The sequence below is a fragment of the Dermacentor silvarum genome, chromosome 1, assembly GCF_013339745.2.
Source record: "Dermacentor silvarum isolate Dsil-2018 chromosome 1, BIME_Dsil_1.4, whole genome shotgun sequence".
Taxonomy (NCBI): domain Eukaryota; kingdom Metazoa; phylum Arthropoda; class Arachnida; order Ixodida; family Ixodidae; genus Dermacentor; species Dermacentor silvarum.
Window position 1 is genome coordinate 4,889,098 of NC_051154.1, and position 22,700 is coordinate 4,911,797.

The following is a 22,700-nucleotide window of genomic DNA, read 5'->3' on the forward strand; positions in this document are numbered from 1 at the left end:
CAGCATCGCCACCGGCATGAGCTCTTGGTTGCTGTGCTTGGCCGAACACTTGTGACTGCTACCCGTTCGCCTGTGTCTGTTGCTAATAAATCTCTTAGCAAGTGGGTGGAGGTGCAGGGTTTCGACCACCCTGAAACTTCGGAGTCGCATTCTATCCCCCCCCCCCCCCCCCACATCATGTCCAACAACGCAAGCGGCACTCCTCCAACGGCGCCGCCCACCCTGGTTTGTGCCAGTGCCTTGCGTCAGCGAGGCACCGGCCTGTCCACATCAGCCGTACTACGACCCAATAGTAGTGTTTTCGCCTTAAGCCGCCAGGATGGTGCCTTTTTCTGCGGAGAGTAATTGTAATGAAGAGGAGTAGCCTGCGCCTCAGCAGCATCGCCACCGGCATGAGCTCTTGGTTGCTGTGCTTGGCCGAACACTTGTGACTGCTACCCGTTCGCCTGCGTCTGTTGCTAATAAATCTCTTAGCAAGTGGGTGGAGGTGCAGGGTTTCGACCACCCTGAAACTTCGGAGTCGCATTCTATCCCCCCCCCCCCCCCCCACATCATGTCCAACAACGCAAGCGGCACTCCTCCAACGGCGCCGCCCACCCTGGTTTGTGCCAGTGCCTTGCGTCAGCGAGGCACCGGCCTGTCCACATCAGCCGTACTACGACCCAATAGTAGTGTTTTCGCCTTAGTAGTGTTTTCGCCTTAAGCCGCCAGGATGGTGCCTTTTTCTGCGGAGAGTAATTGTAATGAAGAGGAGTAGCCTGCGCCTCAGCAGCATCGCCACCGGCATGAGCTCTTGGTTGCTGTGCTTGGCCGAACACTTGTGACTGCTACCCGTTCGCCTGTGTCTGTTGCTAATAAATCTCTTAGCAAGTGGGTGGAGGTGCAGGGTTTCGACCACCCTGAAACTTCGGAGTCGCATTCTATCCCCCCCCCCCCCCCACATCATGTCCAACAACGCAAGCGGCACTCCTCCAACGGCGCCGCCCACCCTGGTTTGTGCCAGTGCCTTGCGTCAGCGAGGCACCGGCCTGTCCACATCAGCCGTACTACGACCCAATAGTAGTGTTTTCGCCTTAAGCCGCCAGGATGGTGCCTTTTTCTGCGGAGAGTAATTGTAATGAAGAGGAGTAGCCTGCGCCTCAGCAGCATCGCCACCGGCATGAGCTCTTGGTTGCTGTGCTTGGCCGAACACTTGTGACTGCTACCCGTTCGCCTGTGTCTGTTGCTAATAAATCTCTTAGCAAGTGGGTGGAGGTGCAGGGTTTCGACCACCCTGAAACTTCGGAGTCGCATTCTATCCCCCCCCCCCCCCCCACATCATGTCCAACAACGCAAGCGGCACTCCTCCAACGGCGCCGCCCACCCTGGTTTGTGCCAGTGCCTTGCGTCAGCGAGGCACCGGCCTGTCCACATCAGCCGTACTACGACCCAATAGTAGTGTTTTCGCCTTAAGCCGCCAGGATGGTGCCTTTTCTGCGGAGAGTAATTGTAATGAAGAGGAGTAGCCTGCGCCTCAGCAGCATCGCCATCGGCATGAGCTCTTGGTTGCTGTGCTTGGCCGAACACTTGTGACTGCTACCCGTTCGCCTGTGTCTGTTGCTAATAAATCTCTTAGCAAGTGGGTGGAGGTGCAGGGTTTCGACCACCCTGAAACTTCGGAGTCGCATTCTATCCCCCCCCCCCCCCCCCCACATCATGTCCAACAACGCAAGCGGCACTCCTCCAACGGCGCCGCCCACCCTGGTTTGTGCCAGTGCCTTGCGTCAGCGAGGCACCGGCCTGTCCACATCAGCCGTACTACGACCCAATAGTAGTGTTTTCGCCTTAAGCCGCCAGGATGGTGCCTTTTTCTGCGGAGAGTAATTGTAATGAAGAGGAGTAGCCTGCGCCTCAGCAGCATCGCCACCGGCATGAGCTCTTGGTTGCTGTGCTTGGCCGAACACTTGTGACTGCTACCCGTTCGCCTGTGTCTGTTGCTAATAAATCTCTTAGCAAGTGGGTGGAGGTGCAGGGTTTCGACCACCCTGAAACTTCGGAGTCGCATTCTATCCCCCCCCCCCCCCCCCCCCACATCATGTCCAACAACGCAAGCGGCACTCCTCCAACGGCGCCGCCCACCCTGGTTTGTGCCAGTGCCTTGCGTCAGCGAGGCACCGGCCTGTCCACATCAGCCGTACTACGACCCAATAGTAGTGTTTTCGCCTTAAGCCGCCAGGATGGTGCCTTTTTCTGCGGAGAGTAATTGTAATGAAGAGGAGTAGCCTGCGCCTCAGCAGCATCGCCACCGGCATGAGCTCTTGGTTGCTGTGCTTGGCCGAACACTTGTGACTGCTACCCGTTCGCCTGCGTCTGTTGCTAATAAATCTCTTAGCAAGTGGGTGGAGGTGCAGGGTTTCGACCACCCTGAAACTTCGGAGTCGCATTCTATCCCCCCCCCCCCCCCCACATCATGTCCAACAACGCAAGCGGCACTCCTCCAACGGCGCCGCCCACCCTGGTTTGTGCCAGTGCCTTGCGTCAGCGAGGCACCGGCCTGTCCACATCAGCCGTACTACGACCCAATAGTAGTGTTTTCGCCTTAAGCCGCCAGGATGGTGCCTTTTTCTGCGGAGGGTAATTGTAATGAAGAGGAGTAGCCTGCGCCTCAGCAGCATCGCCACCGGCATGAGCTCGTGGTTGCTGTCCTTGGCCGAACGCTTGCGACTGCTGCCCGTTCACCTGCGTCCGTTGCTAATAAACCTCTCAGCAACTTATTTATAAAACTTCCAAACAAGTTGCTTCCCTAGTCTTTTACTGTGTGACCTCTGTCATCCAACGCCACATAATGTAGCTGCACTTGATCAGAAACAATGTCATCATCGGAAGTACAAGACACAGTACAGAAACCCTGGATTTAGTGAAAAGTGGTGCACGTATGAACCTGTGCGAGCGAAAGGCCAGAAGAAACTCACACGATTGCGAAGGATGCAAAGGTGATGGTCTGCAGCCAGGTGACTGGCTCCGGGCTGCTGCAGCAGGTGCCATCGTTGTAATTCATGTGGTCGTTGCAGTACATGTTGGTCAAGATTTGAATGGCCTGCATGATGCCACTCTTGTGATGCACACATCCTTTGCTGCTTGATTATATGAGCAGCGAAAAAAAATTAAAAAAAAGGCCTCCTGGGAACAGCAATCCCAGCATTGGTCCATGCAGAAATCAGCCTAGTGCTCTATCACAAGCCTATGTACAAACATTCATAAACTTCATTTTCAATTTTTGCAGCTGAAAAAAAGGAACGTGAGCTTCAAAAGAAGCTATCCTCAACTCACTGAAGAAAAGGACAAATTCTGAGCAAGAGCGATTGAAACTAACAGATGCCTTTACTGCAAATAAGTGTTTCCAGTGAGTGCACTGCTTCTGGAACAAGTTTCAGATATCAGTAGCCAACCATATTTGCCGCTGCTCACACTTACCGGTGGCACCGCTACCTACTACATCAAACCATGCGGTTTTTCTATGATAAAACAAGAGACTTCTGTTGCACCAATGCATAAAGGCAACCAAAATTTCCTATGTTGTACTGGATCTTGCTTGATTTTTCAGACATGACGTACACGTGATGTCACAAAACGGAAAATGTGGGAGCCATGAACAAAGTTGCCATTCAGTTTATCACCTAATTTCCATGCAATTTTAAAGTGAAGCTTTTTTGCAGTATCTAATGGCTTTTTATGCTGCATTTATCAGACTCTGTGGAGAGCGGCGGTTCAGTTCAGTGAGCATAGCACTCGGTGTTGTACCACTCTGGGCGACACCCAAGGTTATGTTGGCAAGCCACCACTGCGGCGGAATGGACATGAAAGCTTCATTTACACCAATCACCACAGTGCACTGGACCTGCATTTATTTTTAGATGCGAAGCAGCTTATGGTCGGGGCTATGTCACTCCCTCCCTCCCTCCATCCATCCGCCGTGCGGCATCCACACCTGCACTGCGCATGCGCATCCTCCTCCCCTCCTCTCCTTGTCTGATCTCCTCTCCCCTCGGCATTCCTTCTCTCCTCTCCAGATTGCTCAACGAATGGCAACACCTGTGGCTCCGCGCGCGATAATGCGAAGCAGCTTAGGTTAGAGGCGCGACGGTAGGCGCTGCATACTCCACTGGGGGGCGCCACTGTAGCTCGCGGTATAATGACGCGTGCTCGTGCTCCGCTCCTCTCATTCTTCTCCCACAACGCCGCGATGAGTGCCACGAACAGCGCCAGCGTCAACGCCAGTGTCAGCGCCGTGGACAGCGCCACGGAGAAGAGGGCTCGAGCTGCTGCCACGAAACGGCAGCGGCGATAGGCCGATCCCGAACTTCGGGCTCGCGAAGCCGGTAGCTACGTACCTCAACCTAACGGAAACGACGAACTGAAAACTAATGAGAACTTGAGTCGACCCCATGGCTGCTTCGCATACTACTCAGGGTTCCCCTACGGGAAGATGGTGTAATTTTTTCGACTTTCCATCTGCTGTACAGCCGCCGTAAAGAGGACTTTGTCGGTGCGGCATCAAACCATAAAAAGTGGTTGCTGTCTCACAAGTTCAACAAAATTGATATTTTTTTCTTATGGAAATTAGTTTTTTGGGAGATTATCAGGACATCTTTTATGGGCCCTATCGTGCAAAAAAGAATTGGTCAGCAGCTGCACATTGCATAAAAGAACGAAATTTCATTTCAGCGACATTTCGATATAACAAAGCAAAGTGCCGATCTTACTGACCTTATTATGCCGAGGTTTAACTGTATATACCTTGGAGTCAATTTCCACAATTCACTATCATCTGCATACTCACCTCACGATTAGAAAATGGCAAAGATTATCCCAATCCCTAAAAGCAGCGATACAAACTTGCCTTCTAACTTTGGGCCACTCACTCACCATCAACATAAGTGGGCAAACTCGCTCAAACCCATGAGTCTAAGTGAGGCCGGCTGAGTAGAATTTTGGCAAGTCTGGGTCCAACTGATCCCAAAGCAAAAAATATATTTTGTGAGCGAATCTGAGTGAAATATGGCCTTGACACGGGCTAGTTGGTACATGTGCAAGTTTTAACAGCACAAAGGACGGGACAATTAGGTAAGAAACACGAATGACCTTGTCCCGTCCTTCACACTGTTATAACTTAGGAATCTGAGCGAGCTCTGTTCATTTTGCCAACCTAAAAAAACATAGCTAAAGTCACGGAAACGGCGGCAACATGATGCGGCGCATATCGCACAAGTACATAAAGAAAAAAGACTGAGAATAGGAATGTGTGGCCGGCATTTGTGTTGTCATTTGGCTCCGTGCCACACCTGCAACCCCAGCCGAACACACACAAACCAGTTTTATGCACATCCTCATTGCAACACCGGCAACGCAAGTTCATGCCGCTAAGTCTAGACTGTCCCAGCGGCATGCTGGAGGCAGGTCTGGAAGGGAAGTGGGGGAAGACCCACTGCAAAACATCCAGGCACATGCGAGTAGTGTTTGCTCACTAAGATTTCCCTTTCACCCATGTAGCCAAGGTCAGACAAGGCTAGATGCAATGGCTGCGCTGTGGGCTGTGGCGTTGCGAGAGGCGAGTGAGATCAACGCCGGCCGATTTCTCGAGTTTGGTGGGTTCGATCAGCTCAGTTAATGTTCCTACTCAGCGCTCACTCGACCCCTCCCCTGTTTTGCCTCCACTGAGCATCGCCACACTTGCTTTTGAGTGGAAGCAGTGCTGGCTTCCACTCAGCAAGACCAGCGCGAGTGACATCACGGCACTGGTCATTTGCTGGTTGTGCTTGTGTCAATTTCTATATTTTCCAAATATATATTTTTGCAACTTTAGAGAAGGATGAGCACACAAAGATTTACAGTCGCCAACCGATTTTCCGGACCTCACGGGGACTGAAAAATAGTCTGAAAAATCTAACAGTATGAAAAACTTGTTCACCCCCAAAATTTTAATTTATTAGGCTTAGAGTGGCACAAAAAAATCTCTAATAATGCCTCGCCTCATACTACGCTTCGAGGCGATCAGATTTGCTTGGATTTGCGTGAAACTGCCGTCATCTCCGTATACAGTCGACAAGAGCATCACCATATTGGAGATCTCCATTGGTGGAGATCACCATGGAGATCAAAGAAACAAGCCCCATTACTTTGCACCACTTGGCTCTCGCAAAAGCACAGGAGGTGGCGCCGATCACACAAGTGCGAAGCCGCACAAACACACACAAAGATGCAACAATGGCTCCGAGACACACCTGTTGTGTGGACACACCCCACGCAAAATAGCAACAGAAACTGATCCCACATTAAGTGATTATGACAATAGTGCTGACCGAAAAAAAAAGAAAGAAAAAAGAAAAAGTGCCATGCCCTGCAGCATTTTGTCAGCTAAGGAAGAGCGGGCATGGCCTCCACCAAGACAGGAAGATGGCCCGCGCTCTCTATTGATAGTGTGCGCCTCCCAATCTTGGAGGCTATAGAGTGGGCCACTGGAAGCCAAGCCTGGCCCACCCAGCGGAAAATCCAACAAGGAGGCCTCCAAGATCAGGTAGGTAGCGTGGCTCGGAATAAGTGATTTAGTCCGGAAAATTGAACTTTGGGGACTAAATTCGTCTGAAAAATCGGTCGTGAAAATGCATCAGCTCTATGGGAACTCTGACGGTGCATTATGAAGTGCGAATTTTCGGAGTGTGAAAAATTCATCGGCGACTGTACATACTTAAATTTAAAAGATCCTTACAGCACATTTCATCCTTAGGCGAAATACTTCTATCACAGCCAAGATCATACGATTAGCATTATGCGGGTACTTCACACACTTTACAGGCGTTCTCCAACCATTTTTCCCACCAACTTGGGTCACTGGGTGGTCCAGTGGTATTGCACTGCTGTGATGAGGGAACAGAGTTGAAAACCAGTTGAGGGGCCAACTTGAGTCACGAGTATTTGGTATTGCATATGTGCCACTCAACAGATAAAATGTTTCACGCCAACCTGTGTTACTGGGAGTGGGTATTCCATGGTCTAATGGGTAGCGCATCGAGTAGAAGACAACGAACACACGAGCAGTGGCATGAGCACGTTGATGCGGTTATGCCGAAGGACACCAACGAGGCAGCTGTGAAAGACGTTGACGCAAATGCGTGAGCAGTGGCACAAGCACGAGGGGCAGCATGGCAATGCTGGCATAATGAGCGACATCGGAGCCAGCTGTGCAAGAAGACTATGAACGTGCGAGCAGTGGCACGAGCACGTTCACGCGGTTACGCCAAGGGACGCCGACAAGCCAGCTGTGGAAGAAGGCAAATGCGTGAGCAGTGGCACGAGTGCGAGGGGCAGTATGGGGACGCTGGCATGATGAGCGACACTGGAGCCAGCTGTGGAAGACAACAACGAACGTGCAAGCAATGGCACAAGCATGTTCACGCGGTTGCGCTGAGGGACGGCAACGCTCAACCCAGCAACGGGCGCCTAAGAGCTGCGCTCTAGAACCAACCTCGTGGCTCTGAGCTGAACGTCGAGCTTATGTGCTGAACAATTGTCGACGATGAGAAGAACTTGTCTGCTGTGGAGTTCCATTTTCCTGTTGAACTTGAGTCATCTACGCTTTGTGTTGGCAGCATATTCTGTTGGTAGCGTCCGAATGTTTTAAAACACCGGGGCTTGTGTGCCTTACCAATCACAAAGAGCGGGACCTTTTCCGTGTCGGTCATATTCGCGGCGATCAACACGGTGGCACGCTCTTTGCTGTGCTTTCCGCTGATACAGATGTCCCTTTTATGAGTCTTATCTGGTTGAAGTTTGAAAAACGACGCTGTCTCATCAGCATTAAAAATATCACTTGGCAAGTAGCTGTCCAGGTACAGCTGCAGAACACTGCCTCTCAACGTCGCATGTGTCGGTGTCCACTTCTTTTGTCTTGCCAGATATTGTGCGGAAAACAAGGTTACTGCTGCAGGGCACCGCTTCTCAAGGTAGCATGTGTCGGGGTGCACTTCTTTTGTCTCACCAGATATTGTGCGGAAGACAAGGTTACTGCTGCAGGCACCACTTCTCAATGTCGCAGATGTGTCAGCATCCACTTCTTTTGTCTCGCCAGATATTGTGCGGAAGACAAGGTTACTGCTGCTGGGCACCGCTCCTCAATGTCGCAGATGTGTCGGCGTCCACTTCCTTTGTCTCGCCAGTTATTGTGCAGAAGAAGGTTAGTGCTGCAGGGTGCCGCTTCTCAAGGTCGCATGTGTCGGCGTCCACTTCTTTTGTCTCACCAGATATTGTGTGGAAGACAAGGTTACTGCTGCAGGGCGCTGCTTCTCAAGGTCCCATGTGTCAGCGTCCACTTCTTTTGTCTCGCCAGATATTGTGCGGAAGACAAGGTTACTGCTGCAGGGCACTGCTTCTCAAGGTCCCATGTGTCGGAGTCCACTTCTTTTGTCTCACCAGATATTGTGCGGAAGACAAGGTTAGTGCTGCTGGGCACCGCTTCTCAATGTCGCAGATGTGTCGGCGTCCACTTCCTTTGTCTCGCCAGTTATTGTGCAGAAGAAGGTTAGTGCTGCAGGGTGCCGCTTCTCAAGGTCGCATGTGTCGGCGTCCACTTCTTTTGTCTCACCAGATATTGTGTGGAAGACAAGGGTACTGCTGCAGGGCACTGCTTCTCAAGGTCCCATGTGTAGGAGTCCACTTCTTTTGTCTCACCAGATATTGTGCGGAAGACAAGGTTAGTGCTGCTGGGCACCGCTTCTCAATGTCGCAGATGTGTCGGCGTCCACTTCCTTTGTCTCGCCAGTTATTGTGCAGAAGAAGGTTAGTGCTGCAGGGTGCCGCTTCTCAAGGTCGCATGTGTCGGCGTCCACTTCTTTTGTCTCACCAGATATTGTGTGGAAGACAAGGTTACTGCTGCAGGGCACTGCTTCTCAAGGTCCCATGTGTCGGAGTCCACTTCTTTTGTCTCACCAGATATTGTGCGGAAGACAAGGTTAGTGCTGCTGGGCACCGCTTCTCAATGTCGCAGATGTGTCGGCGTCCACTTACTTTGTCTCGCCAGTTATTGTGCAGAAGAAGGTTAGTGCTGCACGGTGCCGCTTCTCAAGGTCGCATGTGTCGGCGTCCACTTCTTTTGTCTCACCAGATATTGTGTGGAAGACAAGGGTACTGCTGCAGGGCACTGCTTCTCAAGGTCCCATGTGTCGGAGTCCACTTCTTTTGTCTCACCAGATATTGTGCGGAAGACAAGGTTAGTGCTGCTGGGCACCGCTTCTCAATGTCGCAGATGTGTCGGCGTCCACTTCCTTTGTCTCGCCAGTTATTGTGCAGAAGAAGGTTAGTGCTGCAGGGTGCCGCTTCTCAAGGTCGCATGTGTCGGCGTCCACTTCTTTTGTCTCACCAGATATTGTGTGGAAGACAAGGGTACTGCTGCAGGGCGCTGCTTCTCAAGGTCCCATGTGTCAGCGTCCACTTCTTTTGTCTCGCCAGATATTGTGCGAAGACAAGGTTATGCCTTTCCCTAAAGCAATGGAACCAGCCCTCGGAGGCGACGAAGTCCAAGCACTGGGCGAAACCGGCCACCTTTGTCATGATTAGGGGTCCGCTCAAAGCAAAGTTCTGGCCTCTTATTTCTTTGACCCAGATATTCACGGTGCTCTCCAATTCAGGGTACATAGCTGTGAGTAGCCTTATTCAGCTGCAGGCAATATATTCAGCTTTGTACGCATCTTCAATGCTCTTTCTTTTGCGGATGTAGGAAGACAATCTGCTCTGCGGTATGCAGTGTTTCTTCGTGACTTCAAGCTTGCTGGTCTTCTCTTCGTTTACTTCTCGCAGAATCTTTTTCTCCTTCAAAGTCTTACTTTCCCCGCGATGACATCTCGCAGCTTTGATGCACGCTTAAAAGAACCAATGTGCAGAAAGAGTGCGCAGGCACAACAATGCAACAGCACTACTACCACCACCAGCACGCGAGACTGCAAGACACAAAATGAAGGTGCTGATGGCAATGTGGCTATTCGCTTTGACCACCGTGCCAGAACTACGACAGTCTATCGTTCAGCCGTGAAAGTTTCCAGTGGCGGTAGACAACACTTGGAGGTGCACGGTTTGAATTATATGTGGAGGCGCCAGTTTTTGAGTGAATGAAGAGGTTGTGTTATACATAGACTTCTATGCACTGTGGACCGAAACCGTGGCAGCTGGTTCAAATTATCGAAAATTTTGAATTAATGAGTGGTAAATTAACAAGCTTTTACTGTAGCTTTAAACACTAAACTAGCCTCGAACCCCTTGAAACTAAGCCCAACCCACACAAACGCTAGCTAGCACGCACTCACTTCTGACCGCTCCTAGCCAGACTCCTTGGCAGACGTCGCTTCATACTGAACTATTGATAGCGCTTCAAAATACGCAATCTGGATATGGCTACTATCCACCGGTCAAGCCAGTGCAGGACAAAGCCAGTCAGTACGAAGTAGCAAAGCCAGACTGGAGCCCAGAAGCCCAAGCACACACTCCAGCCCTGTCACGCACATAGAAAATGTTGCGCTACACTGGCTATACGCACAACAGCTAGCCACTACAGAGGCATGTAGCTGTCTGTTGCATAGCGTAAATACCGCACCTGCCTCAGGGTGCCGTGACAAGCCGTCGAGACGTTTGGACAACCATGTGCTCTGACTGATGTCCGTGGGTAACATGGCTCCAGGCACGTAGCGACTTAAGCCAGCCCAAGCGCCCTCATAAGACTGGAACACGTCGTCTCCTTCCCAAGTTACACACATTCGTATTGTGTTGCCACATGGTTGAAGCTCGTTACGTTCGGAATCCTTTCGATGCCAGTCCAGTGGGTGACATTCATCGCAGAGCCAATGTGCAAGTTGCTGATGCACTCGCTCGCGCGAGCGAGTGAACATAAAAACAACGTTTTGTTCGAGCCTCGAAGATTGTGTAATTGCCATAGAGGTAAGTGCGAAAAGAAATGTGCTACTCATGCCACTCAGTACAAGAAAGCACAGCCTCGCACAGCTATTTAGTACCCTGTAGCACAAACAAAGGGATGAGACTAGCGTTACCATAGTAACAGCGACCGGGGCTGCCAGACGCGCCCATCAAATTGCACTAAAAGTGGAAACACAATATTGAAGCCAAGTGAAGTAACACCCCAGGGGGTGTTAGAAAAATTATTTCTCTAATATGTTCCTGAGAGGCACCATAATCATTCAAAGGCGTTTTTGAGGCTTCAAAGAAAGGTGGTTCAAGGCCCCCATTTAATACACCAAAAACTTCCAGTAATTTCAAGCAAATGTGGTTTGCATGTTCATTCCATATCATGTCTTCATCAAAATTTACACCAAGTGTTTTTATTGATGTTAAAATTGCAATTTTACGTGGTCCAAAGCTTATGTCCTCTATCAATCAATACAGCTGGAATCCTTGGATAATGAAAAATAACACACTATCTTTGATTCTTTTAGAATTAATCTGTCTTGTTAAACTCTTTCCAGGAATAAAAATAGTGCAGTCACCTGTATATATAACAAGCTTACACAAGAAAAAATTTAGCACAATTTTGCAATATAACACAAAAAAAGCGTAGGGCCGAGAATGCTACCTTGTGGCACACCAGTTTCCACCATTTTTATCGAAGATGTGTGCTCTTTAACCTAAAGGCAAATATTAAGTCATACTAAAGTGACAGAGCAATGCTTGAGAACGTCTACGGCGTCAATTTTTTCGAGAACAGAGCTTTAATAAACGAGAAATTGCGCTAAATGCAGGACACAATTTGAGACTTCCCCGGGACATTCAAGTACTAGCCCGATGATGAAGATACTCCTCATTGTAATTCTGTCACAAGTACTCAACTGCTCGTAATAAAAAGATAATTACATTGCATTATAAGAAAATGTCATTGGTCCAGCTCTATTTGATTTTTAGAAAAATAAACCTCACTAACGTTACCCTTGACAATGATGCGTGCAATCGAAAGGTTTTGTTTACGCTCAACTCGGCGACGCCCGCGCTTTCAAAGTTTCAGTAGCTTCGTTATTGCGTTGTCCTGTGCTGTTTTTGCTGGCTCGCGAAACTCTCAAAAACTGAAAGTAGCAGAGTATGCCACGTCGATGTGATGTCGCGGGATGCCCGAATGGTCCATGCTACTGGACCAAGTGCAGCTGCATCAGCAAATCCAATGCTTTGTCTTGGCTTGGTATGTCCATGGCCGCACGTTTGCATTTTGCGCAAGAAATCACAGTGCTGCCTGTCGGGCACCCTTTTACTCACTGACGGCAGTAAAGTGTGGTGATGGTGTATGCAATGTCAACACTCCCCGCTCGGGAGTGGGTGATTTGAAATGCACGTAAGCTATTACGCGATTTTCTCTAAAACTAAGTATTTTCTTGGCGCGAAACAAGCACTGCGAGGTTTCTGAAATAGTAGTTTACCAGTCCACGTTAACTTAATATTTGCCTTTAGTGTCCCTTTAGTATCGACAAACGGACGGCAAATTTCCAAATAGGACCAAATAAAGAGCTATTTCTTGAAAACAGTCTTTTTAATTTTAAAAGTAAGTTTATGGTTACACAGTCAAATACATTGCTGAAGGCTAAATAGAGCCTGGAGATGAGAAATCTTTTTTCCAATATTTTCTAGAATGTCTTTCTGTAGCCCCCCCCCCCCCTTTTTTTTTGTCTGTACTGACATTCAGATAAAGTTCAGTGTTTACAAGAAAAGTTACCAAAACGGACACTGACATTTTTTTCAAGGCCCTCTTGCAGTAGTTGAGCGTTTAGTAAAGACGAGGACAAAAAAAGAGACACACATACACATGGGCGCTACTCACAACAATGAAGTTTAAACGAACAGCTTAAGGGGCATAATTACAAAGTTAACAAAACGCCTTCAGAGGGTTTTCTAGCTATTCATTGCCATGCTTGTGGGTGTGTCAACCTATTCGGTAAAATGCAGATCGTAGGAAACAGCAATTGTGAAATCACTCGTTTAATAATTGAGAGTGAGCAGATTGACTATCACGGTGGTTCCTGCATCAGCAAGGCTTCCTTAGAATTGTCCAACAAAGAATTGAATTTTTTGTCCATATGTAAGTAGACTTCATCTTTTTCTTGTTTGTACGCTTTGTCTTATCTTGTACCACGTGGTCGGTGACGTGCATTCGAGGGCCCTCTCTTGTTCGGCTGTGTCAAGGAATTAAACTTCATTGTTGTGAGTAGCGCCCGTGTGTCTCCTTTTTTGTCCTATCCTTTACTAAGCACTCAACTACTGCTATTCAAGATGAACCAACAAGCCCATCTCGCCACACTCTTCTGACAGTATTAGAAGCAATGTTGTACACGTTCCTCTAAAACAGGAACGAAAGCTCGTTCCTCGTTCCTTTCCAATCTTGGAACGAGTTCCTGTTACAAGTTCCTTTAATGCGAAAGGAATGCGATCCAGTGACACTTCGAACATTGGAATGTGTTGTTACATTAACGTTACATTTGATTTTTTAAATTAAAATATAGTGCCAGATAATTCTGAGACGAAATAAAGTGAGCAATTTAGAGCTCACATCGAACTACGTATATTATACGAATTTGAACATCGCCAGCAGCAGATTATTTGAAGATAAAAAGAATCCAAAGAAACGCTCCTAGACAAATTTTTTCAGTGAGCACCGGACATACTCCTGACATGTCTAACTGCAACTTTGGTGCTCGTCTATTACAAGTGCAACACATATGGCACTTTCCACTTCGGTCTTCAAATGCACAGTCAGGATACTGCAGATGTGCAAATAGAAAGTTACTCACATGCACCAATATAATTAAATTTCTTGCACAAGAAACCGCATCGAAAGGAACAATCCATAGGCGTTTAATGAATGCTGACTCAATATTGCAGTATGAGTGAAAAAAGAAATGTTCAGAATAGATATTTACAATTTAGTAAAGACCCTTGTTTGAACTCGGCAAGAGTTACATTTTGCTGTTAGTGTCCGACAGGCCGGCATGGAGGAAAGAATCTACAGGAGGGAGCATCACGTGACAATCTTGAAGCCTAGTCATAAAAAAAAATATAATGGAGAACTCACGAAAGAAAATGCACCATACTAGCATGGGTTCTCAAAGTGGGTTCCACGGAACCTACGGGTTCCGCAGGCCCCTGCTCGGGGTTCCGCAAGCCACTGATAAATTTTCCCTAGTCCCGCTCTCGACAAGTGTCTAAAACCGCGAACACGAGGTGCGCTTGATCCAAAGAACCTCCATTACCCATGCCCCGAGTGTCAAAAAGGACATCACAGTGCGTAACAGCAACGCGCGAACTGCGCAATAAATACGCAAGCAGCTTGTAGCCACCCAACCTCTGAGAACGGGCAACGCGCCTAAGCTTTTGCACTTGAATCTCAGAGGCCGTAACTTACCACCATGCGCCTTTCTCCTATTTGTAGATAGGGTAGGTGCCGATAGCGTGAGCACTGACCTATACGTTGCAGGAAAAATTTAAAAAAAAAAAAAATGCTGAGCACCGCAAATGCGCGCCGCAGAAGAGCAAGAACGGCGTAGCATCCAACCGAAACGAAGCGGCGCAGTCCGCATCGCCGTGGTCCTCAGCGGCAATCGTACGCGGCACGTGACTGACAGCAACGCCGAAGCACTTCGCGCCTAATTGTGCCTTTAAAGCCTTTATTCTTGCGTTTATCGCCGCGCGTAACATCGCGTTGGCGGCTAGCCCCGTGCCTCCGTAAGTGCGTAGTCGCTATCTCTGATCGCGTCGATAACCACCGCAGTTTCGTCCGCAGCGGTTGCGGCAAATAGTAGTTTCGTTTTCACTCGATGCGCGCGTCGGCTGCGTGCCTTCACAACTGCGTAGTCCGCCTCCCATGGCAGCGTCGATAGCAACCGCAGTTTCTTCCGCACTTCTTGCAGCGAAAGGTAGTTTCGTTTTCACTCGATGCGTCTGTCAGCCGCCTGCCTTCTGAACCGTAAAGTGGCCGTCCATGATCGCGTCGATAGCGGCCGCGGTTTCGTCCACACTTCTTGCAGCGAACGGTAGTTTCGTTTTGACTTGGTGCGTGCGTCAGCCGCCTGCCTTCTGAACCGCAAGGTCGCCGTCCATGATCGTGTCGATATATAGCGGCCGCGGTTTCGTCGACAGCGGTTGCGGCAAGCAGTAGTTTCGCTTTTACTCAGTGCAAAGCTGTCGAAGATAAAAAGCACCGGCTACATCGCGATGGACGGACAATTTGTTGGCGAGCAGCTGAGTGGCGAAAAAATAATCGGGATGTGCGCCCGTTGGTGCAAAGCGCGTCTCAGATGAAAACGCGCGCCGCGAAGGATGTCGCGAGGCCTTCGCCGCTGCTAGCGCTAATCAGTCATGAGATGAAGAGAATTTCAGCTTCCGCACTGGTCTTGTGCTAAATAGAAACAAGATTTGACGATTCATTGAGTAAATAAAAGCGTGTTGACGTAGTGCAGCATTTGTTTCGTTTTCTTGATACCCTCGATAATTCGGTTAAATCGGAGGGGGGGGGGGGGGGTTCCTTGGCACTTTATGGAGCTTAGCAGGGTTCCCTGGTATGAATGTACCTGAGAACCCCTGCACCATAGTCATGTGACAGGCAAACGTTAGTTCTTTGCGCCTCATGCGGTGCATGATGTGCCATGCATGATGTGCGCTGTGTACGTGCGTGCGTCTGTTTAGTGCCGTGGAACGTTTACAGAAGGAACGCTATTCCCACGTAAACATAACGAGTTACCGTTACAGTTCCACTGACCCTTAACGGAACGGTGGCATTCCTCCGTTCCTCGCAAAAGGAACTAGTTCCAGGAACGCTGTTCCGTACAACACTGATTAGAAGTATGGACGACAGCCGGTAATTTTTGACAGTATTGTGGCAATGGCCTGGTTGGTTGGATTATCTCCGCTTATTCAAGAGTTCCAAGGCTGGGCTCCAAGGAGATGATGGTGCCAGGGTTGCAGCCCTGAGCTGGCCTCATTCACTGCGCGTGCCTCACTACTAGTGAGGTTGCCACGATGTCATCCTTTTCTCCTCCTTTATGTGTTACTATAACTCGCACTACCTGCATGTTCAATTTGGAGATGAATGCTCCAGCCAAACTGCCAGTGCTTAAGGAAAGTGTAGATTTTGCTGGTCAGACATATTGTGCATCAAAAGAGGCCGCATTATGATGAAAAGAGGGCAATGCCTGCAGAAATTCAAGAATGTTTATGAAGCAACACTGTTATGAACACATTACAGCAATTTTTGCATATACCTCGAAGTCTCTCGTGTTGAAGAATTTCACTAATGTAACTTTTGTCGCAGTGCAGGAGCAAGCACTTTAAATGCAAACCATCATGTGCATCATAACAAAACCACCAGATGTATCTCATCTGGCCCCATGAAACAAATTACAGATGCCATAGAGGAATCCTACATAAATAAGCTCCTGCATCTTCACTAACTATAGGAGATGCTCCAACAGAAGCTGCTTGAGCTGCTGCCACACTACTATTGCCTGCCACTGGATGACCTGTGTACCAGTGTAGTGAGCAAGAGCACTGGCAAATCACACTAGAAGCACGTGGGGTTGTGCAGCATTGGAAGACTCGAAAGCTCAGTAGCAGATGGCCTTATTTAAGTTTCACTGCAGTCAAATGCCAGACAGCTCCAACAGAGGATTCAAACAGATAGTTTTTTTTTTCACGTTTTCAACTAACACAGTAGTACAGCTTTTCAAACTAATTAGAGCGAATTAATCTTCTAATTATAACTGCACTTTTGAAAGACAATTGAAATGCACGTTTTCATTTTCATCAAAGTTGGCAACACTGTAAGAGCAACGTATGGTTGTGCAATGGCCACCATAATTCATCGCTGGAAGGGCAGTCCTCAAACTTTGCATCGTCTCTGCCCCTTGAGGCTAGTACAGTATTTTCCGGGCTATAAGTCGCACCTTTGTTTAAATCACCCCCCCCTCAAAACAGCAGTTTTCCCTCAAAAAAACGTATATAAATTGCACCGGTGTATAAGACACACCTGTTCGTTTAGTAAACGATTAAAAAAAATTTGTGACATTTCACTCTGTGAATGCAAGTCACGCGCAAGCGTATGGGTGCCATTCCTATAATTGCGAAAGCAATGATATGGACACTCCAGGCGCATTTCTGCAATCACCACTGGTCGCTGCGATGTTCCGTATAAAGTCCAAGGACGATAACATCGTCCCCGCGTGCCGTATGCTGTACGAGCGAGTGAAAGCGTGCGACGGTGAGCCGAATCACGCACAAGGGAGGAAAGCGGGAAGGCAGTGTGGGAGGAAGGGAGGGGTGGCTTGTACTGTAGCAACTGCATTGCTTGCACAGCGGCATGCGCCGTATCTTGAAAGCGATCTGCAAATGTGACGACTTCGGGGTCGGTGGACTCGCAGTCGGCCTGCCACCGCTTGCTGCTCCGTCCTCGCACGGCGCTCGGCAACTCGATCACGAGATGAACCTGGTACCTCGATAGCGCGCACAGAACCCGTAGCAGTTAAGTGGCAGAGGAGGTCAAACCAGCGCGCCTCGCGCATAGCCTCCAATCCGATTTTGACGGCAGTTTTCCCCCCCAAAAAATGTACATAAGTCGCACTGTTCTATAAGATGCACCGACGAAAAATTCAGAAAACAACCGCAACTTATACACAGGAACACATGGTACTGTAGTCAATGTTCTATGCTGCAATTACTCAATTTGGTACAACTTGCCTGGCGTAAAAAGGAGCTCCCCTTATAGCCTTTAAAATATTGCTTTGCTCTGCAACAATCTCAACCATGCTAGTCAGTGTTGGAGCAGGTTAATTTTTTCACTTCCAGAAGAGAATGTGAAGGTGCACACAACTTTGCATTTTATTGCAAGCCGTTAGCATTTCAACTCATGTTGCGAACATTAAAGAGTTAGTACCAAAAACAGGGCAATTCTTGAGTGGCAACTAGTGAAGCAGATGTGGTCATGGCAAGCAACACTTGTTAAGCCAGAAATTTCTCAAACTGTCTGTGCATAAAAAAAAAAATGTCACAGTTTCGCCCTAAGGGCAAAGCAATGAATGCGATAGCAACACAGCAATGTCATACGAAGTAAGGTGAGCGGCTTTGGTAGCAATATGAATTGTAGTAAACATGAGCTGATTAAGTAAGCAGGTGTGCTGCGGCGTAAGTAGATCGACATGAAGAGAGACTCGATGACCACGAGAAGGCGCGTGTGAAACGGTGGTGTTGATGAGAAGCGCTTCCCGTGGGCAGCGCGTGCGAAGGGACACACCTGTAGCGCTGCACTGCCGATCCGGGCAGCATTGCGTGTGTAGCGTGCGTTGGAAAATGTGGCCCGACTATTACGAACTGAATGAACAAGCGTGGTGCGAGCGCGCACAAACACGAAGAGATCACACTGAATGACAGCAGACAACGACTGTCAAAACGCTGGCAGCAAGCATACGCCGCAGCGGGCGAAGGTACGTGCGGTCTATCGCTTCAACGGAAACTGAGCGGCGAATGCACTTAAAGGTCAGAGCCGTGTGGAGATAAGAGACGGTGCAAGCGAGCGACGAGCGCGGTTGTTGGCAGAGAAGTGCGCCCCCCCCCCCCCCCCTTGCTCCCTCCGGCGCTGGCTTCCTGCTTCCTTGCTTGCGCGTGGGAGATTGAGTGCGTTCGCTCTCCGTGATAGCGCGCGTCTCCGCACGCTTCCTCTCGGGCATACGGCGCGCGGCGAAGATTTTATCTATAGGGAGCCTCACGGCGACGGCGACGACGACGGCGACGCCGACGGCAGAAATCCGGTTCAAGTGTCCATATAATTGCTATCGCAATAAAAGCATCCTATTTTGGCAAAGTGTGCTTACGTAGTTGACTGCCAGGGGCCCCGTGTGCAAGCCATCAGGCGAGTCACCTGGGTAGCCCTCCGAGATGAGCCGGATGGAGCTCCAGACCTCCACGTTGCTGTGTCGCCTGCATGGAGGTTATTATGTAACAACCCTGCTCGAGGGATGTGTGCATACTTGACATTCTGCATCAGGACATGCTTGACTATGTCTTGCACTAGTGCCAGTTGCAATAAACGAGCTTCCATTCCGCCCCACACAAGGAGACCACAAGTTCTCAGTTCTCCATCACTCCTTTGGATTCCCGGGAACGAGTTAGCTATGCTGCTCATGAGTAGCCACTGCAAAACCATGGTCAAACCTCAAGTGCCGATGATGACGTGAACATTCCCCAATTTTTTCACATGTGTATAGTGAAAACAGCACAGTGTTTCTTATAATTTTGACACACAAATAATACACAATGACATTTCCAAGTTTTTTTTTTTTTTTTTGACAAGATCAGTAAAAATGCAATGGACAACCATGGTATCTTATTTCTTTAGAAAAAGATGGCACAAAATATGCAGGTCTAATAAAATTCTGCACTTTTTTCGGTATTTGTCATGGCAGTTAGGGGTTTAGTTGCCTTGGCAACTTTTAAGGGAATGATGCCAATTTGCTGTGGAGCACATCTAAGGACTTATGCACAACATAATACAGTATTTGTGTTTTCACACCTTCTGTTGAAGCCTAGTGTTGAAACATGGCATTGTGTGTCCTTTAATGCTCGTGTGCCTGCCAATGCACACATTTTTTGCAAGCCTCATCGTGAACAGTGGTGTCTGTTTTGGCTGGCAGATCAAGTGGTGCATTGTCGGGTGCCCCTAGTAGCTGAAACAGACACCTCTCTCCTAGTGCAATCTTTTACACTGCTCCCGACAGGTCATTAGCAGGCAGACGCGCATTGCCATGTCTCCGACACCAGGTGCTTGCTTCATCAGAAGGTGCGAAAATGCAGATGGGCACGCACTTGCAGATCCTGTATTCTTTAGTCCCCCATTTGTACATACTGTCTTGTTATAAAACAGAAAAAAATAAGCCTTACGGACATATTGCACCCCTACTCGAGATTTAACCCTTCCAGTGTCACTGATGTTCTTCACTCTCTCCCCACGAGTGGAGTTTTCATTAACCCTTCTGCATCAGCAAAAGTAAATTGTGTTGATTTTATAATGTCCAACACTGGGGGTGCGTCACCTCCAAAAAAGTCAGACACTGAAACAAACAAAAGCCAATAAGCACACAGTAAAAGCAATGCAGTCAAAGCAGTTTTTGTAACACCACTACTTCAATTAAACGTTACCTAATTTAATTCAAGACTCTCCCGATACGTTCTGGCAATACCTTTCAAAGAGAACGAAAGCAGCTGATTGCATTGTATACGGTGGCGTAACAATTGATGATAAACAATGTATTGCTGAACATTTCAATTAATCCTTACACAGCATTTTATTCTTCTTTCTGGGATTTTACGTGCCAAAACCAGTTCTAGGTCACGGGATCGAATCACGGCCACGGCGGCCGCATTTCGATGGAGGTGAAATGCGAAAACACCCGTGTACTTAGATGTAGGCGCAAGTTAAAGAACCCCAGGTGATCCAAATTTCCCGAGTCCCCCACTACAGCCTGCCTCATAATCAGATCGTGGTTTTGGCACGTAAAACCCCCATAATTCTTTTTTTTTTTCAACACCAGTTCTGATTATGAGGCATGCCCGATGAATTTCGGATGAATTTCGACCACCTGAGGTTCTTTAACGTGCACTACAACGCAAGCACATGGGCATTTTTGCATTTCGCCTCCATCGAAATGCAGCCGCCACGGCCGGGATTCGATCCCGCGATCTCGTGCTCAGCAGCGCAACGCCCTAGCTGACTGAACCACCGCGGCAGGTCACTTTTTACTAACTCAACGATTATGTCTCAGCCATAGCCACTAACACGATGTTACTACACTTATATCAGAACCTGGTGTTGTCTCTATGCTACTCAATCTCAAAACAAAAGCATTGCCTGGATCTGACAATATACCAAACCCCTTTCTATGTCGGTGTGCTGAAGTACTTGCTAAATTCCTTGTCGTAATTTTCTGTGCATCCTTATCATTGGATACCATTCGTACTGACTGGAAAACAGCGCAAATCGTTCCTGTCCTCAACATGAAAGATTGAACTTCAATGGCAAATTAACTTATCTTGCCAACATCATCATCATCTGCCTATATTTACGTCCACTGCAGGACGAAGTCCCTGTAATCTCCAATTAACCCTGTCTTGCGCTAGCCAATTCCAACTTGTGCCTGCAAAATTCCTAATTTCATCACCCCACCTAGTTTTCTGCCGTCCTTGACTGCGCTTCTCTTCTCTTGGTATCCATTCTGTAACTCTAATGGTCCACCGGTTATCCCTCCTATGCATTACATGGCCTGCCCAGCTCCATTTCTTCCTCTTAATGTCAACTAGAATATCGGCTATCCTTGTTTGCTCTCTGATCCACACCGCTCTCTTCCTGTCTCTTAACGTTAGGCCTAAAATTTTTCGTTCCATCGCTCTTTGTGCGGTCCTTAACTTGTTCTCGAACTTCTTTGTTAACCTCCAAGTTTCTGCCCCATATGTTAGCACCGGTAGAATGCAATGATTGTACACTTTTCTTTTCAACGACAGTGGTAAGCTCCCAGTCAGGATTTGGTAATGCCTGCCGTATGCACTCCAACCCAATTTTATTCTTCTGTAAATTTCTTTCTCGTGATAAGGGTCCCCTGTGAGTAATTGACCTAGATAAACATACTCCTTTACAGACTCTAGAGGCTGACTGGCGATCCTGAATTCTTGTTCCTTTGCCAGGCTATTGAACATTATGTTTGTCTTCTGCATATTAATCTTCAACCCCACTCTTACACTTTCTCGGTTAAGGTCCTCAATCATTTACTGTAATTTGTTGCCATTCTTGCTGAATAGGACAATGTCATCTGCAAACCGAAGGTGGCTGAGATATTCGCCGTTCATCCTCACTCCTAAGCCTTCCCAGTCTAAGAGCTTGAATACTTCTTCCAAGCATGCAGTGAATAGCATTGAAGAGATTGTGTCTCCTTGCCTGATCCCTTTCTTGATAGGTAACTTTCTACTTTTCTTGTGGAGAACCAAGGTAGCTGTGGAATCCTTGTAGATATTTGCCAAGATATTCACGTATGCCTCCTGTACTCCTTGATTACGCAATGCCTTTATGACTGCTGGTATCTCTACTGAATCAAATGCTTTTTCATATCCCATGAAAGCAATATAGAGAGGTTGATTGTACTCCGCAGATTTCTCTATTACCTGGTTGATGACATGGATATGATCGATCGTAGAACATACCCTCCTGAACCCAGCTTCTTCTCTTAGTTGGCTGAAGTCAAGTGTTGCCCTGATTCTATTTGAAATTACCTTGGTGAATATTTTATACAATACTGAGAGCAAGCTAATGGGTCAATAATTCTTCAATTCTTTAACGTCTCCCTTCTTATGGATCAGTATAATGTTGGCATTCTTCCAGCTTTCTGGTACACTTGAAGTCGTGAGGTATTGCGTATAAAGGGCCACAAGCTTTTGAAGCCTGATAAGTCCTCCATCTTTGGTTAAATCAACTGTTATTCCATATTTTCCGGCAGCTCTCCCCTGGTCATGTCTTGCAAGGTCCATCTAACTTAATCGCTAGTTGTAGAAGGAGCCCCTGTATCCTGTTCATCAGTATTTCGAATGAAAGTAGCTTGGCTGCTCTGGGCACTGTACAGATCAGTACAGTATAGAATTCTTCCGCTGTTTTTACT

The 22,700-nt window shown here is 48.1% G+C and overlaps 1 protein-coding gene and 1 long non-coding RNA gene across 3 annotated transcripts in view; one reads left to right on the top strand and one right to left on the bottom strand.

The window, feature by feature from the left end:
- Positions 1-22,700, bottom strand: part of LOC119456201 (N-acetylneuraminate 9-O-acetyltransferase-like) — a 100,834-nt gene that overhangs the window by 57,072 nt on the left and 21,062 nt on the right. The window contains exons 5-6 of the mRNA XM_037717834.2: positions 18,873-18,978; positions 2,952-3,076 (exon numbers count right to left, since the gene is read on the bottom strand). Coding sequence (XP_037573762.1) covers positions 2,952-3,076; positions 18,873-18,978 — 231 coding nt within the window. The remainder of the gene's footprint in view (positions 1-2,951; positions 3,077-18,872; positions 18,979-22,700) is intronic.
- On the top strand, positions 6,881-9,979 carry LOC125942656 (uncharacterized). 2 transcript variants are annotated; one of them, XR_007465289.1, is made up of 4 exons: positions 6,881-7,979; positions 8,239-8,295; positions 8,726-9,069; positions 9,242-9,979. It is a non-coding gene; the product is annotated as an uncharacterized LOC125942656 (long non-coding RNA). The 2 variants fall into 2 exon arrangements; XR_007465288.1 differs by lacking the exon at positions 6,881-7,979 and having other exon boundaries at positions 8,165-8,295.